Source organism: Bos taurus, chromosome 14 (assembly GCF_002263795.3).
Source record: "Bos taurus isolate L1 Dominette 01449 registration number 42190680 breed Hereford chromosome 14, ARS-UCD2.0, whole genome shotgun sequence".
NCBI lineage: Eukaryota > Metazoa > Chordata > Mammalia > Artiodactyla > Bovidae > Bos > Bos taurus.
Genome location: NC_037341.1, coordinates 25,083,789 through 25,106,881, shown reverse-complemented (window position 1 = coordinate 25,106,881; position 23,093 = coordinate 25,083,789). Strand labels below are relative to the sequence as shown.

General features: G+C 37.4%; 1 protein-coding gene across 1 annotated transcript in view; it reads left to right on the top strand.

Annotated features, from left to right (window-relative positions):
• Positions 1-23,093, top strand: part of TOX (thymocyte selection associated high mobility group box) — a 311,716-nt gene that overhangs the window by 151,715 nt on the left and 136,908 nt on the right. The window contains 1 exon segment of the mRNA NM_001102096.2: positions 12,464-12,706. Coding sequence (NP_001095566.1) covers positions 12,464-12,706 — 243 coding nt within the window.

Sequence of the window (23,093 nt, the reverse complement as noted above, 5' to 3'; positions counted from 1 at the left end):
AATTCATTTGTCCAGTAAAAGTGTTTAATATTAACTCCTCTAACAGAGCTATTTTGGGAACATTTTAAAACACAAACACATGTAGAGCACACCATCCACTGATTGCCAGTTCCTACTCATTGACACTAATGAGGCTGCTGACAGGTTAAATGTTGTGTATCATATACATTTCCAAGCTGTGGGATTTGCAAATATAAGACTCATTTTTTATTTCAGAAAACGAATGTTGCTGAGTATGTTTAAGAATTTTATTATAATTATCTGATAGTATATATTTTTAAGCATTAGACAAAAGCATTTCAATGATAGAAATTATGAAACTATATGAATGGAATAGCATGTATGGCAAAAACAGATTCTGAAAAAGCATCTAGCTCCATGTGGAGGATGGTTTGCTCTGTGGACAACTGTCAAGTGACACCAAGACATTTTGGCACTGGCCAAGGTGCCATGACTCTAGCACACAGCCTGACCAATTTAGTTGATTTTGATACATCGTGAAAACAGCCCTTTGACTTGTTCATGATGGTATTTTTTGCAGATGTTTTGCTTTAGCATATGAGCAGTGATGAAAAACTAAATGATCCTTCCTGTTAAATTTTGGAATATATATATGTGTTAGATTTTTTTTTCTATCACTTATAATAAACTCTTTGCAACCCTATGGACTATGCAGTCCATGGAATTCTCCAGGCCAGAATACTGGAGTGGGTAGCCTATCCCTTCCCCAAGGGATCTTCCCAACCCAGGGATCGAACCCAGGTCTCCCGCATTGCAGGCAGATTCTTTTCCAGCTGAGCTACCAATGAAGCAAACCTGTCACTAAATAATGTCTAAATAATAGGTATGGCATTCAAGTTAAGAACAACAGTATGTTGAATGATATCATCTGTCTCTGCCAACTCCACTTCCAAGACACTTAAAAGATTGTTCCAAACAACACTAAAATTTCATTATGCCAATATGTCAAGTAGAAGTGATATCACCCATTTTTAGTATAAGAACACTAAGGCTTAGAAAAGCTGTCTTTCCACCTATCCCTATCTCTTCTGAGACCACCCTCTTCATATCTTCACCTGCCACCCGAACACCTTTAAAAAAATGTCGTTTCCCTTCACAATTTCAGTTCCTTGGTTTTAGATCATACTTAGGCTGGACTTCCCAGAAACACAAAGAGGGTTTCAGTTTAATCTTTATATTCATATTTTCTTTCTTTCTCCTGTGTTTATTCTGATCTATGTTATTTTGCAGTTTGGACCTAAAAATTTCTAACTACAGTCCTCATGGTTTGAGATTAATTGGTGGCTGTTGTGGAAGATGCTCTGCATACATTCCTTCCTTTTTGTACATTATGATCATTGATCCTGCTGCAGGCAAAATCAAACAAATAAATTCTTAGTTTTGGCATCAGATTTTCCAACTAGAACAGCCTGGTCTGAAACTCACATGGGTTCTGAGGGTCATGATTTGAGACCAATAGAGAAGCCTTCCTTAGATGTGTCTGGGCCCCCTAGCATTTTAGGAGAAGGCCCACCTTCAAGAAGAGCTAAGCCTATTGTGAGTAGTCATTTTCTGAACTCACAAACCAGAGTGGCCTTGGAGGAGTGGGAACTGGGGGAGGCCACAAGATTGCAGGGCTGGAGCAGGGCCCGCAGCCCTGGACAGCAGTTGCCTTCGGAGAAGCCCAAACTCACCTGTACCATGAGCACTGAGCTGTTTACTTCTTATACTCCAACTGCAGTTAAATGTCTTGCTTGACAAGATAATGGTAAGTTTTAGCAGGAAACTTCTGCTTGACTGGAAGTTTAGGTTAGCATTCCCCTTACCCCCAAGATAACGAGTGAAGTCAGTCCATAACAGTAATAACTGTCAGTTGACAGCTACCTGTATCTGTAAGGAAATAAGCTAAGGCCTTGCATGTGTTATTTCATTGAATCCTTGCAACAGTCCCCGGAGGATGAAAGTGGTAGAGGGAGTGACCAAACATCAAAAAGACAGTACATGATCCAGTTCCAATTCTGGCCCGGGAAGGCCTAACGCCCAAGTCAGACTGCATCCTTGGGCCACAAGGCCACACTGTATTTTAGAACTTTAAGGTCAAAATGTTTATGTGTTAATCTCAGTACTTGTTAGTATTTGCATAACTACATGTGTTACCTTGTGTGGGGATACTCTGAAAAATAGCAGGTCGAACCAAATGAAATTGCAGATATTTGACCATCTTTTCCCTACCAAAGCAGCAATTTCATATTTTGTTCAAACACACATTAAAAACTATGCAGAGGTGTTTATTTGCAGTGCCTGGCTTCTTTTATCCAAAACAGTGATTCCTTTTATCCCCTCTTTTTCCATACCTTGGCAATCATAGTTGTCCTCATTTCCTGTGTATTTTCTGCTTTTCTTGTCTGGGTTGAGGACTCTTCTTGGAGCTTTTCCTTTTCTCGACCAAAACGTAAACAATGTCTAGAAGGTCTCGCCATCAAAGATGTCGTCCCCCTTCTCCAGCTTTCCCAGGGATCCAGCTTCTGCGTAACTGAAGGAGGAAGAACTCTAGCTTCTTTAAACTCAGAAAATTATCTCCAGTTGTTCATCTTTTTTCCCCCTTGCCCCTATCTTCAACTCCATTTCAGCAGAAGCTTTCTTGGAAGTAAAGACTGTGGGAAGTGAGATGATCCTCAGATACCTAGGGATCCACTTGTAACTGCTTCCTGGGGAAGGATCCAAAGAGTAGAAATTGCATATCAGAGAATGATGATCTTTCCTTTTTCTGTCCCGCTTAATTGAAGGAATACCCAAACCAAGAGCAGAGGCCATCTATTTATCCTCTGCTAATTTGGCTTTTGAAGACAGTCAGTTTACATAGCCAACATTTACTGATTTCTGTACAACAGGAAAAATGAAAAGAATGACCATAAACACATGTAGTTTATATTTTAAATTTTACATAAAAATATGTACATATAAAAATAGGCCAATCCTGAATGCTCAAATCCATGTTGGCTGCCTGTGTATGTTTTAGCAAGAAGAATCTGACCATAAGCAAAATTCAGTTTAGCAGAGGTTTCTTAAAAAAGAAAATTTTATTAAAGCTCAGAGGCCATTCATGCTTTAAATAGTATATTAAACCCCATGTATTTTATTCAATTATTGAATGTAAAAAAATTCTATGTAATGATGCTGTGAGTTTTCCCTGTGCTCAACTGGCTCTCTAAATACAAGCAAATCATTTTAACCTCTTTACTCCTCATTTTTTTCATCTACGGAGTGAAGGTATAGTCTCTGAGGTCTTCTCTCAAGCAGGCATTCTTTAATTTCATTTTAGCATAAGCATAGGACTCTAGAACATTATCCTAAGGAAAAAAATACCTAAGGTTATTCACTACAATGTGATTCATAAAGGAGAAAAACTAAAAATACCCTTAATACACTAAATGTTTGGTATAAGTTACTGGAAACTGGAGTAAGTTACAGAAGATGAACACAATGACATAATATGTAGTTGTTAACAATAATGTAGATGCTATTTATAGGCATGAAAAATATTCACAATCCATTTTAAGTGATTCTATGATGGTATAATAATGCAGCTGACATTTATTGATAGCTCTTATGAGATAGTATATTACTCAGATTATTTTTCATTCAGTTCAGTTCAATTCAGTTGCTCAGTCGTGTCCAACTCTTTGTGACCCCATGGACTGCAACATGCCAGGCCTCCCTGTCCATCACCAACTCCCAGAGTTTACTCAAACCCATGTCCATTGAGTCAGCGATGCCATCCAACCATCTCATCTTCTGTCATCCCTTTCTCCTCCCATCTTCAATCTTTCCCAGCATCAGGGTCTTTTCAGATGAGTCAGTTCTTTTCATCAGGTGATCAAAGTATTGGAGTTTCAGCTTCAGCATCAGTCCTTCCAATGAATATTCAGTACTGATTTCCTTTAAGATGGACTGGTTGGATCTCCTTGCTGTCCAAGGGACTCTCAAGAGTCTTCTCCAATACCACAATTCAAAAACATCAATTCTTTGGCACTCAGCTTTCTTTATAGTCCAACTCTCACATCCATGCATGACTACTGGAAAAACTAAAGCTTACATTATCTCATTTATCTCAGTTAACCCTGAGGCACCCTGAATGAATTGAATATTATTATCATCCCTACTTTATAGATTTGAAAACTAAGGTTTAGAGAATTAAGTACCTATATCTGCTAAGAGAGGACATGAGTACTGGATATAGCATTTCTAGCTCCAAAATCAGAGTATTATGATCTGACTTTGGTTATTAAAAATAAAACAAAATTCCAGAACAAAATAGCAAATGTGGACTAAAAAGAATCTTGAAAGAATGTGAGTTTTTCATGTATAAATTTTCTTTTCTTTATTCTCTCTCTCTTTTAACATGGATTATTTCTAAAATAAACCAAAAAAAAAAGTGTAGAACTGAATCTCAGAATATATGAACTCAATGTGAGACTTGAAGACATCTGGAAAACTATAAAGAAGGATAGGCAGTTTTTGTACATGAAATTTATACTAAGCAATGAAACTTTAAATGTTTTAATTATACCCTTTGAACACTGAATGTAGAATGATGACCTGTTTGCAGAACATCCTTGGGGCCCTACTAGGGTTTCAGAAGTAGCTCTCCCACATCAGTCTGCTCTCCCTAATCAGCACCCCTGTGTGGTTGGGAATATAGGGGAACGGGTGGCACATTGTTTGTTTCACAGAAGCTTTATTTTTCAATCAAGGAGAAGGTCCTTATGACAACAGCACACAACACCTGATTTTAAAATGTCCCCTAAAACTACAGCTCAGAGACTCATGTAGGCCCCAACCCAATTCTGAGAGGAAATAAATCTCTTCCCACTCCAGCATCCTTAATGAATTATGGCAAGAGAAACACCTGTATGTAAGTGCTAAGGACTTTTCTGCACTTTTCTTGAAATCCTGTAGAATGGCCCTAGAGCAGCAGTCATGACACCCAGAAGAGTGTTGGGTTTCCCTACCCCTCCCACCCCTGCTTTGAGAGTGCTTAGCCCACTGTCCTGATCCCACTAGATCCTTAAAGCTTCAGCCTGTGAACCCCACCTCAAGGGTCAGAGTTCTCCCAAACCTGGCCCCAGTGTCAGAAATCATCTGGGGCGGCCTCACATTAACCCTGTTTTCTGATTTCATTCAGGCTTTGCCCCCCACCCGTTTTTAATAATCTGATAAAAATGAGTCCCAGTAGAGGCTCGCACTGGGCTCAGTACCCCCAAGTTTGTTTGCTTAATGGGCTCAATCTTGCCCTTGAAGGTTTCTTAGAGATTGAAGACCTGACCTCCCTGATGAACCTTCTTGCTGCATTGCCTGGATTTGCTTGTCAGTTTCGTGGTCTTCCCTTCATCACTTACTGCATCTGAGCAGAAGTGTCTGATCTTCAGGTCCTGTTATCAGGGTAAATTTGCTTGTAAGAACCTTCCTGCGCCCGTCATCCCAGCTTCAAATAATTCTTATTTCATTTACACCCAGATACCACTTAGCTTGACAATTGACATGCTGTTTTATTGGAAGACGAAGTTTTTCTCTCTTGTCTAATTTACTTCCTCTATAACAAACTCTTGCAGTTCTTTGTATCTCAAATCCCACTTTGCAGAATGCCTTACACATAGTAGGTACACAACAAACGCTTCTAGGACAGATGAAGCACTGATTGCCTTTTATTTAAAGAGGTTACAAAAACTAATGAGCACAAATAAAATAAATGTAGTACGTTCTACCCAGAATTGCATTTTGATAACTGTTGCTTGAAAAATTAGTGCATTGTGTGTTTTTAAATGAAGATGATTTATTGCTATTGTCTAACATGTGAAGAAAGACAAAAAAATTGTTTGCAGGATCATTGGCTTGAGCACATCAATGGCACTGTTGGACAATTCTTGCTGAGTGTTCAGATGATTTATGTAACAGACCGAGGCTTTCCACAGTAATACATTATAGTTTCAAGCTATCAACCCTTGTTCATGCAGAGACAAAAGAATCTGAAAAATACCTACTTCTGAAGGTCTTCTCAAAAGAAATTGGAGATAATGTTGATGCTATTTAAACTCTTTTGAGAGAAAGCACCATTACATGCAATATCTTAACTTCTGAAAACATACAAAGGAAGTTTATTATTTCCTAATGAACTCAATTTACTTTGCTTTTCATTCAGTTATTTAAATTATGCAACAAAAATTTTTAATAATACAAGGTGAAACATTTTTAAACACAGGCATTTTTCTATCCTGAACTTTCAGGAATTATGTTATAGATTAAAAATTAAGGTATTTCATATACATTTGATGGCAGTGCTATTTATTTATCTTTCAAATAAAGATCTATATGGGAAACATATTTTACAGTATTCTAACTACTGCCATATTTTTAGTGTGTGCATGATCACATGAAGCCATCACATAATTTAAAGATACGTACAAGATGATATCTTTTGAATTCTTCTGAGTTATGGGACTTGTCAACCAAAGATTGAACACTCTGTATAATGAATACAGTGTGTGGACAGAGACCCACAAATACAAGGCCCTCTGGTAGAGAAACTAGGTTTTTAGAAGAAAAGACAAAGCCCAGAAGAGATTTCCCATTATTTGTTCCTGGTCAGCATTTATTAACCCTCTTATCTAAACAGTACAAAAAAATATAAATTCTCTGTAGTCAAAAGAAAAATCAGCTTAATTTATCTATCCAGATGTAATAATTCAGAATAAGAACAAAAATTAAGGACAGACTGTAGTGAAAGGAAGTGTGGATTGTAGAATGAGAAAACAATGTAAACAGGATACCCAGGCTATGGAATATGTAAAGCAAAACGATGAAAAAGAAATGTCATTTAACAGGCAGGGGAATGAGATCTTCCAGAAATCAGGCAAGAGATTTTCCTTCTTTTTTCACTGGATTGGAGATGCCAGGGGTGGTTGGACATGGGGAAAGACAGTGGCTTTAGTCAGGTGGCTAGAAAGTTTCCCCAAAGATCAAATCAAAACATATGAGAAGGCTCTTCTGTTACTTTCCTAGCCAAACTCTTGATTCTTGTCTCAAAAACAAACCATCTGATTAGCAATTTGACCACAGTCTCCAAGGGAATATGGTCTTCCTTTGGACACAAGACAGTATGTTAGAAAATACAGCTTTTGCTGCAAACTTAGATACTGAAATTCTGCTTCACAGATTCATCCGTGGGTTAGTAGGTTGGAGCTGTCAGTACTGATGGGTGCTGGCCTGCAGCAAAGTTCTCTGAAGAATCAGTTGTGGCCCTCTGTACTTGAGGTCCTTGTTGTCTGAGCTCTTCAGCATTCTTCACCTATTCACCATTTCCCACTGTCTTGTTATTCTTTAATTTCAAAATTGCAGTTTAATTCCTATTAAAATAAAGACAAAATATATTTATAGGGAGCAATTAAATGAACACATTACGTACAAATGGGGCAACACTTTGCTTCAATGTAAAATCTGATCAATGATAAATGTACTGAAATTCCTTTATTATGATGTCTAATCCTCTCCTGTTTGATCTGTACTTGTTTGTTTTCTCAGATATGACCCAATTCATGGTGTACGTAAACCCATTTTACAATAAGCATAGCTATGCCAAAGCTGCCATTTATTAAGAACTTTCTATGTGGCAGACATATATTATTAGGCATTTACCCATCTTATGTTTCTGTTTTCATGCTCCTAAGAACCCATAAAGCAGGTTTTGAAACAGAGGCTCACCAGCAGTAAGAAAGCTGCCCCAGAACCCACACTAATAAATGCTTCTGAGAGCCTGGAGCAGCACCATCTGCTGGACTCCAGAGGCTCCAGTCTTTCCGGCATACCACATGGCCTTCTTATCAGTCTCTGAGGAGGCATTATAAGTACTCTCAACCAGTCCAAAATCTGTCTCCTCTTCAGAGAAATATATAGCACTTTATAAGCTAAATATGCAAATACCAATGGTAAGGTTTTAAGAAATTGACTTGAATAGATACTGGATCTGTTATTTAGGACCATAGAAATAGTCTCTCAAGGATGATAATATTTTGGAATTGCTACTTTAATGCTCCCAGCAATTCCCTCGTGGCCTTGGAGAAGTTCACGTACATTCCAGTGGTAGTCAAGTCTTGTACTAGCACTGCCCACACTTCCCACGTTCCGTGACCTTGACTTCTGCCCCCTAGATACATGGGGACTCACGGAGCCCACCCCCCACCCCAACTCTAGGACAGAGCCATGTCCTAGAACCAGCAGTAGAATGAATCACCCCTTTGTCTGGGACCAGTGAGAAGTCCTGGGGTCAGGAGAGTTTGGTTAAGTAGCAGTGATCGAATTTTGAGTTATTTGAAATAATTTGGATCATGCTAACTGGCTATGGTTTAGAGCAAATCACTTGGCATGAGTCTTTGATTCCAGTTCACCATTCATTAACTTGGTGAAGATCCAAGGTAAAATTAAACATATTGGCTTGAATTTCATACCTTTATTTAACTCAGTACTTTCTCTTCATTTGTGGAGATGGTCTCCACTGATTTCTGTCATTTCTTGGGGAGGAGGCAGCTGCATGGCTCTGATCTCTACACAGGGAGGAGTGAACGGCACTATCAAGGCTGATCAGGAAGATGATGCCACATTGAGGGTCCATACCTGCTCTTCTCCAGCACTGTACCCTGGAACTCAGCCCTCTAGATTCTTAGAGACCATGGATTGATCCTTGGTGGCCTCTAACTCAGGCTGAAAAAAAAATACATAGCCCTAGGTCTTATAGGGATATGCAGGGTCTTAGGATCAAGTGATTTTTGGTGTCAAGAAAATTGGAGGATGAAAGTTTTTTAATACCTGGCCTCACTGAGACTTGAAGGAAGAAAATAAGCCTGAGTCAGAAAAGCATCCTGAATTGGTAGGAAGTGCAAGGAATGACGTTCACTGAAGCTTCTCTGACTACTCAGCCCCTGGTATCATCATTGGTGTCCAGTTTCTATGCTCAGAGCACGCTCTCATGCCCTCTATGGCCAACCCCTTGGGATCCTGATGTGGAACTGAGGCTTCCGCCTGGTCCTTAGCTGCACTGGGGTTAGTCCAACAACTCCTGAGAGCCAGAAGCCCCAAACCGCCCTTAGGAATCCTCTGGGACTTCTGTGTTACCATGGGGTGGTAAGTGCAAGCCACTTCAGAGGGACAGATGAATAAATAGCCAAAGAGGCACACCAGACCACCCCACCCCAGCATTCTCAGGCTGCTTAAGCCTTTACATCTTTCACAGGATATAGTACTTTCACTTCCCAACATGCTGAGCAGTCAGCATTCCATACCATGTGGTCATCTAGCCAGTGCATTCTTGGGAATACAGTGTATTTATTCATGCCCATGCCATAGCATGGGTATATTCATAAACTTCATGCCTTTGAAAAAGTCATCTTCTCCTTCACTTACTCTTGAATGCATTCGTTTAGTGATTCATTTGTTAATTCATTCAACAAGCATTGAATGCTGACTGTAACCAGGCAGCTTTGTGGAGAATGAGGGAAAATACTGAGTCATAAGCAATTGTTACATAACCCCCCAAACTGCAAATTGCCTCTAACATATAACTTACTATGGTTAAGTCAGACTTACTAGATTTCAAGAAATCAAAATAAAGTCGTGTCATGGAAGTCAGTGTTGAAGAATTACCTAACTCTTTTCCAGATTTAAAAAGTAATTAGTAATTAGTCTGGCAGTGAAGTTTTTCTAAGTTCTGTGACATTTTGACATTTATGCAGTTACCATGATACTTTTATATGGCATCAATTTACACTGTAATAGGCTCCTGGCAAATAACCATCTCATGACTTCTAATGTAAAGAACAGAAACTACTAAGTAACCTTTTGTTGTTAAAATTCTTGATCCACATACTACCCATTACTGGTTAAGTTGTGGGATCTGTGGTTTTGGTACATAAGTGCATGGATTAAATAACCTTAATGTGTAATTATGTGAAAGTAAACCATGTAGTTTAGTTAAATTGCAGTACAATTGTTATCACTGGATGTAAAGTGATACCAATTAAATTCCTTTAAAACACCACAAATTAAGATTTAACGACTGGAGACATTCTAGAATGTAAGTTATAGTACACCATAGGTAGAATATCCCTGGGTATTTTCAGTTGTTTAATGGCATTTATGAAGTTAAAAACATCTTTTTCCTTTATGACTGGAATTAATTGTACCTTATTCAGGCAAGTTTCAAACAGACATCAGATAACTTCTTAAAAGACATGTATCAACAAGTTCAGCCTTTGAAATATTGACAAAAAGACAAATTATGAATACTTGTGCTCTTATAGAGTAAATATTAGATTTTAATGGGATGGGCATTGGGGTAGAATTTGGGACCAGGCTGACGCTAATATAAACTCTTAAATTGTAAAATTTTATCAATCAAAAACAATTGAGTATTAGCAACTTTGTATCATTTAACTTAACAAAATAATGGAAATGAAAAATTACACAAGTATTAGAATTAAAAATACCTTCCTTCTTCTTACATTCATCCCTCAAATGTTCTGATTGCTTGCCAGCTAAATGAAAGTTATTTAACTTTAGCCTCTCAATTTTTTCTTTAGGAAAACGGTAAGAATAGCCACACAAAGGATTATTGTAAGGATTAAATGAAGACAGCATAGTCAAAGGACTCAGTACAGTGCTTTACACAAAGTCAGCATTGATAAATGTGCTTCCTCTCCCCTCCCCCATTTTGCATCTTTTATGTTTACTTATATGAATACTTGTACCTGGAGCTGATGGTTTAGATCTACAGATTCAAGGTCTAAAATATTTTAGGCAAGTGAGAATTTTAATCAAACTTGCAGTTTTCACACAAAGCACTAATATATTTTTCAGTCAGGAGACAGATATTGTAAACAGGAAAATTTGGAAACTTATGATTGAACTTTTAGAGCTGGAGATTTTTTCTTTTAGCAGAACTTTAGATACTTAAGAAAAGTTACCTGCAGAGATGAATCAAATCTTTCCCTCATACACCCCAGTCTGTAACCCACACATGCCTCTACGTGACCAGGTCTCCATGCCAGATGTTCCAAGTAGCTCTTCATTTAATCATGTCTTCTGACAAAACCTAAACAAATATATCAAAACTTGTACAACATTTAGCAAGTGCAACTTGAAGATTTTCTTTCTGTTAGACAAATAGACGCCATCTGGAAAAAATAACCCCAGGCACTTGGAAGCAGGAGTATGCAGCTTATTGGCTGAACACCCCATGAATACCTTAGACTACTTTCTTTGGCTCCTACCCTCTGCCTGCTCATTTCAAATCTTGCACACTCCAGCAGGCGTGCTTCTGTCAGACAAGCGAGCCCTTGTTACCCACGCGCTCAGACACTAGGAAGACTCGCTTACTTTGAAAGATAGGCTTGCAAGAGTTATCTGGACCCCCTTTGTTTCCTTCACATTATGGCACCTGCTCTCTAAAGACTGCTGACTCTCACTGTGTTCTGATATGAATTGGTAACAGCATTTTACTAACCAGTTCCGTGTTTACCACATTCTATTTTTAAGCAGTAGTGTCCTGGTATGCTTTTTCCTTTCCTCTTTGCTTCCTCCTTTCCTCTTTTATCTAAAAGCTACTTTCTAAAAGGAAAAAGCCACTCATATGTTGTTACTTATTTTACTAATTGACTTTTATTCCTCAATTAGTATTATAGTGATATTCATGTTATTTTGCCTTTCATAATTAGCCAAACTGCATTTCAATGATTTTGAGTTTGTCATCTTCTAGAGGAAAATCAAATAAATGTAAATAGTCAGAAATCAAGAAAACCATCTTAATTTTTATTTTGATGACATAATCTTCACGATAAAAATAGCTTTTAATGGCATAGTCTTCATATGTCAAACTTTCCCTGCAACCATACTTACACAACATATTTAAGTTATAGCTTTACTAAGTTTTTGTCTTTTGTCAGTTGTGAGCTGGTAGCACTTCAAACCACAAAAGCAGTCACCTCAGAACTTCTGGAATTCATTTTATGACATCTCATGATCTGAGCAGTAGGGAGCCCTACAAAACATGTTTGATCAAATATTAATTTTATAAATTGCTTTTCCTTCCCCACAATTCCTATGAAAAAGGTATTCAGCTAGATTAAAACTCTGGAAAATTTTAATGGGACCTTTGAAATCTGTTTGAGCTCAGCTTCTTGGAAAAATAAAACTGCCTAATGGAAGCACTCTTTATACGAGAAGTGGTTATGCCTTTGAGGCAATTTTCTTCCATGCATAATAGAGAACTTGCAACGGGATAATCTGAGTATTAGAAATGTCTTTGCCAGATCTTTAATGCTGCTTGTAATACTATCTGAAGGGGTCCTGTGTGCTTGTTCACCATGATGAGAAGAAGGGGATGGTAATTTGCAACAATATCACCTTGTCTTTTCAGTCCTACCCTGGCCCAAGCCTGGAAAGTGAAGACTTTAACATTCCTCCCATCACTCCTCCTTCCCTCCCCGATCACTCTCTGGTGCAGCTGAATGAGGTCGAACCTGGTTACCACTCTCTGTGTCACCCAATGAACCATAATGGCCTGCTACCGTTTCATCCACAAAACATGGACCTACCTGAAATCACCGTCTCCAATATGCTGGGACAAGACGGAGCACTGCTTCCCAACTCCATTTCTGTGGTAAGAGTCTGCTTCCTGATTTGTGTTGGGGAGTCGGGGACCCCACACTGACAAGGCCTAAATTCATGCGAGGAGCTTTCAATCATCATAACATGGCTTTCTGAAACTAGAATAGTTCTCAGCCATGGAAGATGTTCTCCATTAGTCCTGTAAAATCCTAATACAGTTTTCCATCGTATATTTAAGTCAAGGCAAAATCAATTAACCACACATTTGATCACTTATATTTATAACCCAAAGTACTAAATACTGTTTGACACTGAATGTCCAGTCATGTGGTCAAACTGTCTTACTAGCTTTTAGATAAAAATTATCATGAAGGTGCCATGTCTCATCTAGTGCAGGATTTCTCACCACAAGCAAGATCCCCCACATCTTCTGGGAACTGCTATGAAGGTTGGTTTCACCCCTGTTTTCTGCTCTCAAATCCCACAAATTTATATAATCAGAAAGCAAGAAAACAATTTTCATCTTTATTTTGAAGGTATGATTTGGGTGATCAAAATTTGTCTCCACTAAAATGTTCCTGTATCTTGGACTTTGTTGTTACTCTGAATCTTCTAATGTTTGACACTTCTCAAATTTAGTAAGAATATGTTATCACCAGAAAACTAGCAAAATTTAAATTCTTAGCCCCACCCAAAAGTCCAAGAGTCTGTATTTTTAACAAGCATCCTGTGCTTGAGAATACGGACATCATAAAATCTTTCCTTCTGATTGTTACGTCATTTAAAACCTTAGTAATTTCTCTGTCTATATCTCACGGAGTGAAAGATATTATCATCAGTATATGGCCAAGGGCAGAGCTTTCTACCATGTCATGAAACTCTCTGAGGTTAATAGAAACTTCTAATGAATGACAGGTGGGATGTTAAAGTCTTTACTTTGGTTCCGTTGTTCAGTCACTTAACAGTCCAACCATCTCTGTTGTCATTTTCATAAGTCACTGAACAGTGCTGCCATATTCCCAATGAACAAATCGATTAACTTGTTTATCTTATGTTGTTTCTGATAGGAAAGTGTTTGATGTTATCACTTATCTAAATCATTTGGATGTATCTCTAACTTGAGTGACTTCACTGGAAGGTTTTGCTGTTAACCATGAACATAAAGCGGGGAGATGGACCGTGGAAAGAAATCTATTTGTAGTTTGGGGAATGAAGTCCTGAGCCTAATGCCACAGGGCATGGTACGGTGTAGGATTCTCCACAAAACTGGCAGCTAGCTGGTTGGCCTGAAGGAGAGGACTTATTCCCGGCACCAGCAGTAGCAAAAATCTCTACAGTATTGTCTTGGTTTTTAGATGATATTACACTGTATAAATTTATCCTAAGAGTATTAGTGTGACTTCATAAAATGGAAGATGGATTTTTTTTAGAAAATATGCTGTGTAAATCTGAATAATGTTTTACTTCAAAGTAGTGACCTTGAAAAATCATGTGCCTGTTCCTCTTTGGGGCTAAGGTTCAGACCCAGTTCAGGAGCCAATAAGGCATCCAGGTCATGCTTTCTAGGCTCCCCTATTCACTGAGAAGAAGAGGAAGGATGAATACAGTGCAGGAAGTACCAGCTTTGTCCTCCTCACCTCATCCTCGTGTGCTCATGAGGTTGAGCCATAGGAGGAAGTGAGATCCTCAGTCAGAGAGTTTTAGTCTCAAAACTCTTTTCCTTTCATATAATTTGCCTTCTTAGCATTCCAAGCATGCACTGGAGAAGGAAATGGCAACCCACTCCAGTGTTCTTGCCTAGAGAATCCCAGGGACGGCAGAGCCTGGTGGGCTGCCATCTATGGGGTCGCACAGAGTCGGACACGACTGAAGTGACTTAGCAGCAGCAGCAGCAGCATTCCAAGGACTCTCCCAATTCACCATCACTCTTTAAGAGATGAGTGTATAACCTCAGTGTACACTGACCTGGAGTTTGCCCAGCTTTGCTGTTCTTGGTCACTCTGTCCTCAGCTAACAGGCTCAGGACTGGCCCTGGTCCCAGTCATGAAGCACCACTATCTAGGCCATTCCTCTACAGTGCTTCCCTATTTGCTTATCATGAGCTTCTCTCATCTTAATTCTTCATGCTCCTTTCCTCTTAGAAACTGGACTTTGGTGTTTTCCCCCTTAACATTGTGTTTGCACACTTTACAAGGCAGAGGGATCCTGTTCAGCCTAAGCTAAGCAAGTGAAGCTCTGATGTACTATTCCAGTTCTTGGCACGTGAGTCTGTCAGGGTTTTTCATAGGACGGTGAGACATCCCAGTACCTCCAAACCGTATTCTGAGGTGGACATCTGCCCTGCCTCCTCACAGAACTGGTCCTAGAATTTTATGCTTTAAGTTAAAAGCTGCTTCAACAAATCCAATTTTGGCAAGACTTCGGACAGGCTTCAGCACAGTCCAGTAGAACTCTCTGTGCTGATGGCTTTTTTATTATCCATGCAATCTAATAGCAAGAGTCATTGGCTATTGAACACTTTAAACATCGCGAGCATGACTGAAGGACTAATTTTTATTTTATTTCATTTTAATTACATTACCTAGTGGCTACTGTCCTAGACAGCATAAATCCAGTTAATTATGTTGATTTAACATTAAATCTATACTAAACTCATTTTTTAAGCAAGTGTGGTCTTGGAGAATGTAGATTTGGAGGTGAAATTTGTTTTTAGAATTCTGTTTCAAGGTTTGGATCTCTGACTGTATTCCAACAGCCAGAGTCTGATATACTGCAGAGTTGCAGTAGAAATCTAATACAGTTGGAAAGATCAACTTTATTGGAGTTTGCTAATTCCTTTGAGAAACAAGAGGCCTCTCCAGTTCTTATTTTGAGCTATTATGTGTTTGGAACACCACTCATCAGTGTGTACATTTTAAATGCTTTCCCTGCTCTAAATGTTTGCAAGGGCTCAAATGATTGATAAGATACAGTCACTGTCCTTCAGGAGCTTGTAACTCTAGAAAAAGCACAACTAAGTATGAAACAATTTGAGTCAAATGTGAAGCAACTAAGACAAGAGAAGGGTAAACAGTTTCACTGACTGTGGACCCAATAGGAATCCTACCTAGCAGAACTACAGTCATCTGGCTTGGGTATTGTATAAACTTAGTGGAAAAGGTATGATGGCAGTCCAGTTTTGAAAGGTAGTTTTGATTTGGACAAACAGAGAGGAAAGAAAAGGCATCCAGGAGAGAGCATCTGAAAAGCAGGTTGGATACTGTAAGTGGGGAGATTTGACCAAAGGTTTCAAAAACCACTCTGACAGTGGACTTGATATGATGGATTCTAAGAAACCATTGGCTGTTTTCACTGAAGGCAAAAGCATTATGAAATCAGTGTCATAGAAATATCCTTCTGGCATCTCTCTGGAGGGACTGCAGTGGCAAGAAACTGGAGTTGTGTCGAGTCTGGGAGCCTGTTATAACTCAGGCAAGGAGTGTTGAGACACAGGGTACTGAGGATGAGAACAGAAAGATGAACTCGTAAGCTGTCTGCACATCATTCCCATATCGGCGGAGCTAAAGATGAACAGCCCTTCATATTGCCATGTTTTATATTTTAAAAGCACTAAGTATTATCTTCTCTGAAAGTAACTTTAGGTCTATACGATACTCTCTTCATGCATGTTTGTATAAACTGACTAAAACTCTTTTCTAGCAACTTTGCTCATGTATAATGTGATTGATTGGTTTGCCAGTTGTTGACATATATGTAAGACATATGTATGAAATGGAATAGTGTACGATTTAGGTCATCAGTGCTCATACAGATGAGGAAATAATGGCTACAGAATCAGGATGTAAAAAAATCCCACCTAGAAATTACAGGGCTCTTTCTATAACTTCTCTTCTTTCAAGGTCTCCTCAAGTTTGGAAACAACTAATTAAAGCTAACACTTGTGAACTCTAAATAATTACTTGCTGTAAATTTTTAAATCTCATGAATATGATCCACCCTAGGTAGATTTATGTGTAGAATCAACTATCTACAACTTAATTTTACAAAAGCCCTCCAGTTTTATTAAAGCTGAGCCTTTTGCTGTTAGTACGATGCTCAGATCTTTCTTTAAAATATAATTTATTTCTTTTTTTAATTGAAGGATAATTGCTTTACAGAATTTTGTTCTTTTCTGTCAAACTGCAACATGAATCAGACATAGGTATACATATATCCCTACACTTTTGAATGTCCCTCCCATCTCCCTCCCCATCCCACCCCTCTAGGCTGATATAGAGCCCCTGTTTGAATTTCCTTAGCCATACAGCAAATTTCCATAGGCTATCTAATTTACACATGGCAATGTAAGTTTCCATGTTACTCTCTCCATCCATCTCACCCTCCCCTCCCCTCTCCTCATGTCCATTAGTCTATTCTCTATGTCTGTTTCTCCTTTGCTGCCCTGTAAGTAAATTCTTCAGTACCATTCTTTTAGATTCCTTATATATGCGATAGAATATGATATTTATCTTTCTCTTTCTGACTTACTTCACTCTGTATAATAGGTTATAGGTTCATCCACCTCAATAGAACTGACTCAAAGGTATTCCTTTTTATGGCTGAGTAATATTCCATTGTGTATATGTATACAACTTCTTTATCCATTCATCTGTTGATGGACATCTGGATTGCTTCCATGTTCTAGCTATTGCAAATAGCACTGCAATGAACAATGGGATATATGTGACTTTTTCAATTTTGGTTTCCTCAGGGTATATGCCTAGGAGTGGGATTGCTGGGTCATATGGTGGTTTTATTCCTAGTTTTTTAAGGAATCTCCATACCATCTTCCATAGTGGCTGTGTCAATTTACATTCCCACCAACAGTGCAAGAGTGTTCCCTTTTCTCCACACCCTCTCCAACATTTATTGCTTATAGACTTTTTGATGATGGCCATTCTGACTGATGTGAGATGATATCTCCTTGTAGTTTTGATTTTCATTTTTCTAATAATGAGTGATGTTGAGCATCTTTTCATGTGTTTATTAGCCATCTGTATGTCTTCTTTGGAGAAATGTCTGTTTAGGTCTTTTTACCACTTTTTGATTGAGTTGTTTGCTTTTCTGGTATTGAGTTGTATGAGCTGCTTGTATGTTTTACAAATTAATCCTTTGTCAGTTGTTTCATTTGCTATTATTTTCTCCCATTCTGAGGGTTGTCTTTTCAACTTATTTATAGTTTCCATTGCTGTGCAAAAGCTTTCAAGTTTAATCAGGTCCCACTTGTTTACTTTTATTTTTATTTCTGTTACTCTAGGAGATGGGTCATAGAGGATCTTGCTTTGATTTATGTCATCGAGTGTTCTGCCTATGTTTTCCTCTAAGAGTTTTATAGTTTCTGGTCTTACATTTAGGTCTTTAATCCATTTTGTGTTTATTTTTGTGTATGGTGTTAGGAAGTGTTCTAATTTCATTCTTTTACATGTAGCTGTCCAGGTTTCCCAGCACCATTTATAGAAGAGGCTGTCTGTGCCCCATTGTATATTCTTGCCTCCTCTGTCAAAAATAAGGTACCCATAGGTGCGTGGGTTTATTTCTGGGCTTTCTATCTTGTTCCATTGGTCTATATTTCTATTTTTGTGCCAGTACCATACTGTCTTGATGACTGTAGCTTTGTAGTATAATCTCAAGTCAAGAAGATTGATTCCTCCAACTCCATTCTTCTTTCTTAAGACTGCTTTGGCTATTCGGGGTCTTTTGTGTTTCCATATGAACTGTGACATTTTTTGTTGTAGTTCTGTGGAAAATGTTGTTGGTCTTTTAATAGGGATCGCATTGAATCTGTAGATTGTGTTTGGTAGTATAGTCATTTTTATAACATTGATTCCTCCTACCCAGGAACTCTCCATCTGTTTATGTCATCTTTGATTTCTTTCATTATTGTCTTATAATTTTCTGTGTACAGTTCTTTTGTCTCCTCAGGTAAGTTTATTCCTAGATATTTAATTCTTTTTGTTGCAATGGTGAATGGGATTGATTCCTTAATTTCTCTTTCTGATTTTTCATTGTTAGTATATAGAAATGCAAGTGATTTCTGTGTATTGATTTTGCATCCTGCAACTTTGCTAAATTCATTGATTAGCTCTAGTAATTTTCTGATACTATCTTTAGTGTTTTCTATGTACAGTATCATGTCATCTGCAAACAGTGAGAGCTTTACTTCTTCTTTTCCAATCTGGATTCCTTTTATTTCCTTTTCTTCTCTGATTTCTGTAGCTAGGACTTCAAGAACTATGTTGGACAATAGTGGGGAAAGTGGAAACCTTTGTCTTGTTCCTGATCTTAGGAGAAATGCTTTCAGTTTTTCACCATTGAGAATAATGTTTGCTGTAGGCTTATCATATATGGCCTTTACTATGTTGAGGTATGTTCCTTCTGTGACCATTTTTTGAAGAGTTTTAGTCATAAATGGGTGCTGAATTTTGTCAAAGGCTTTTTCTACATCTATTGAGATGATCGTTTGGTTTTTAACTTTCAATTTATTAATATGGTGTATCACATTGATTGATTTGCATATATTGAAGAATCCTTGGATCCCTGGGATAAACCCAACTTGATCCTGGTGTATGAGCTTTTTGATGTGTTGCTGAATTCTGTTTGCTAAAATTTTGTTGAAGATTTTTGCATCTGTGTTCATCAGTGATATTGGCCTATAGTCTCTTCTTTGTGTTGTCTCTGTCTGATTTTGGTATCAAGGTGATAATGGCCTCAAAGCATGAGTTTGGAAGTGTTCCTTCCTCTGCAATTTTTGGAAAGAATTTTAGAAGGATAGGCATTAGCTCTTCTCTAAATGTTTGATAGAATTCTCTTGTGAAGCCATCTGGTCCTGGGCTTTTGTTTTTTGGGAGATTTTTGATCACAGCTTCAATTTCAGTGCTTGTAATTGGATTGTTCATAATTTCTGGTTCAGTCTTGAAAGATTGAACTTTTCTAGGAATCTGTCCATTTCTTCCAGGTTATCCATTTTCATGCCATACAGTTGTTCATAATAGTCTCTTATCATCCTTTGTATTTCTGTACTGTCTGCCGTAACCTCTGGTTTTTCATTTCTAATTTTGTTGATTTGATTCTTCTCTCTTTTTTTCTTCATGAGTCTGGCCAAAAAGGTTTGTCAATTTTGTTTCTCTTCTCAAAGAACAAGCTTTTAGTTTTATTAAAACTAAATAATCTTTACTCTTTGTTCACTGTTTACATTACTGTTGTTTCTTTCATTTTCATTTATTTCTGCTCAGATCCTTATGATTTCTTTCCTTCTACTAATTTTGGGGGGTTTTTGTTCTTCTTTTTCCAGTTGTTGTAGGTGTCAAGTAAGGTTGTCTATTCGATGTTTTTCTTGTTTCTTGAGGTAGGATTCTATTGTTATAAACTTCCTGCTTAGAACTGCTTTTGCTGCATCCCATAGGTTTTGAGTTGTCATGTTTTCATTGGCATTTGTTTCTAGAAATTTATTGATTTCCCTTTTAATTTCTTCAGTAACCTGTTGGTTATTTAGAAATGTATTGTTTAATCTCCATGTGTTTGTGTTTCTTACAGTTTTTTCTTGTAATTGATATCTAGTTTCATAGAGTTGTGGTCGGAGAAGATGCTTGATCTGATTTCAGTTTTCTTAAATTTACTGAGGTTTTATTTGTGACCCAAGATGTGGTCTAGCCTGGAGAATGTTCCATGGGCACTTGAGAAGAAGGTGTATTCTTCTGCATTTGTATGGACTATCCTGAAGATCTCAATAAGATCCATCTCATCTAATGTTTCATTTAAGACTTGTGTTTTCTTATTTATTTTCTGTTTTGATGATCTGTCCATTGGTGTGAATGGGGTATTAAAGTCTCTTACTATTATTGTGTTACTGTGACTTTCTCCTTTTATGTCTGTTAGTGTTTGTCATGTATTGAGGTGCTCCTATGTTGGATGCATGGATATTTACAATTGTTATATCTTCTTCTTGGATTGACCCCTTGATCATTATATAGTGTCCTTCTTTATCTCTTATAATCTTCTCTATTTTAAGGTCTATTTTGTCTGATATGAGGACTGCTACTTCAGCTCTCTTTTGCTTCCCATTTGCATAGAATATATTTTTCCATCCTCTCACTTTCAGTCTATATATTTCTTTAGGTCTGAAGTGAGTTTCTTGTAGATAGCATATATAAGGGTCTTGTTTTTGTATCCATTCAGCAAGTCTGTGTCTTTTGGTTGGAACATTTAATCCATTTACATTTAAAGTAATTATTGATATACATGTTCCTATTGCCGTTTTCTTAATTGAGGTTGATTTTGTAGATCTTTTTCCTTCTCTTGTATTTCTTGACTACATAAGTCCCTTTAACATTTGTTGTCAAGCTGGTTTGGTGGTACTGAATTCTCTTAACTTTTGCTTGTCTGAAAAGCTTTTTCTTTCTCCATCAGTTTTGAATGAGATCTTTGCCGGGTGCAGTAATCTTGGTTGTATATTTTTCCCTTTCAGTACTTTAAATATATCCTGAATATGGTGCTCAGATCTTTGTGTTAGTATTTTCACATGATGGAATTTTAAAATTTGAATGGATCAAAAAGGTGAAAATATTTAGTTCTCCTTTAGATACTGTATATACTTTAGTGGTTATTATATTATTTAACATATATGCACTATTTTATGTTATATATGTTGCTGTTTTATGTAATACATAATGTTTTCTGGAAATTTATTTTAAATGTTCTTATATCTATCCATTTTTTATCTCTACTGGCAATGTAAGTGATACAATTTTACTGATTCTAAGCATTTCCAACAAATGTCTAATATATTAGATGTAAAAAATTTAGTTCATAATTAGAAGTCAGTATCTGAGTATTACTATCCCAACAGTATGAAAAATGGAGGTTCAGAGTAGTTAAGTGACTTGCTCCATAGCTCAGCCAATGAATACTCCAGCTTCCTTATGTGAAAAACAAGGATAATGATCGTCCTTATCTTGTGGAGTGAAATGAATATTTAAGAATTGCTTAGATCATTGGTTGGCACACAGGAAGCATTATTATGTAAGTTTTCTAAATAAAATATGAAAAGCAAGAATGTATATGTATAACTCCTTTGGAGAAGTTAAAATACATGAGAGAGAAGATTTTTCAAATGAGCTATTTATACTTAAATCCTTAATCTTCTTCACATCTGTCCAAAAAAAAAAAGCAATAAGCCTGCCATCACCAAAAAGTCTTTACTTTCTACTGAGTGTCCTTATATATCATTGTGATTAACCCTGGTGTCTTTTGACCACAAGATGTCTTTTGACCTCAGTTCAAATCCTGGCACAATAACATACCAGCTATGTGACACTGAGCAACTTGCATAACCTTTCTGTACTTCAGTTGCTTTACCTATAAAATAGAGATAAGACACTTATTCTCATGATGTTGTGAGCATTAAAGTAATTAATATCTATGAATTTAGTGCCTGTCAAACAGTAGGCACTAGATATATTCAGTGGTATCCCTTTTTTTTTTTTTTACTCTAATTCATTTTTTAAATTTTATTCATAATGTTCTTGCATATTCTACAATAGATTTCTTTTCTGGAATTGTTAGATACAATTTCCCAACTAATCCTTCTTTTTTAATTTTTTTTTCTTTTTTTTTAAATTTTATTTTATTTTTAATCTTTACATAATTGTATTAGTTTTTGATAAAAATGTCACTAGGGTAGAATATCTAGCTTGCCTTCTGAAACTTGCCATAAACATATACAGGGGTGAAGCATACATAGGGTGACTTTTTTCCTTCCTTCTCCAATTTCCCACCACTTCCGTTTTGTATATTCTTGCCTATGCCAATTTTATGTGTTAGTAGTCAGTCTGGACTCTGGCAAAAAGTTAGATTTCTGGCACTTGAGAAAAGATTCCATTTTCTTAAAAGTCCATATTTTCCAAGACCAGGTTATAAAAGAGTGTAGAATTTCTATTAGTATATACTGTCAAATAAGTGCCAACTAGTTCTGATTTTCAAGGTCCAAGTTAAACAGTCATTCATGACCCAGTGTGTAAGAGTTCCATTTTTCTCAAAATTCCCTTGAGTTATTTTGATAGTGGGTAATTGAACAGTCTGTGCTTTTCCAGGAGTGAAATCTGGTTAGAAGAGCACTGGAATGAGAGTCTGGAAGGCCAGGCCCTGCCTGGGGTAAGCTTGTTAACCATGGACGATTCACTGTACCTTGGCTGTAACCAGCGGGGTTGGACTAGATCAGGCGGAGCCAAGGGAAGCCAGAACGGAATCAGCCAGAACCACGATGCTCTTATTCATCTCACTTGTTCACATTTCTTGTAAAAAATGCCCTTGAACTTAGGATTCTACCCCCCAAGAAGAAGGAAAACCACAGGACTAGTTGAGTTCTGAGATCCTTTCCAGGGCTGACATTTTCCTGTGATTCA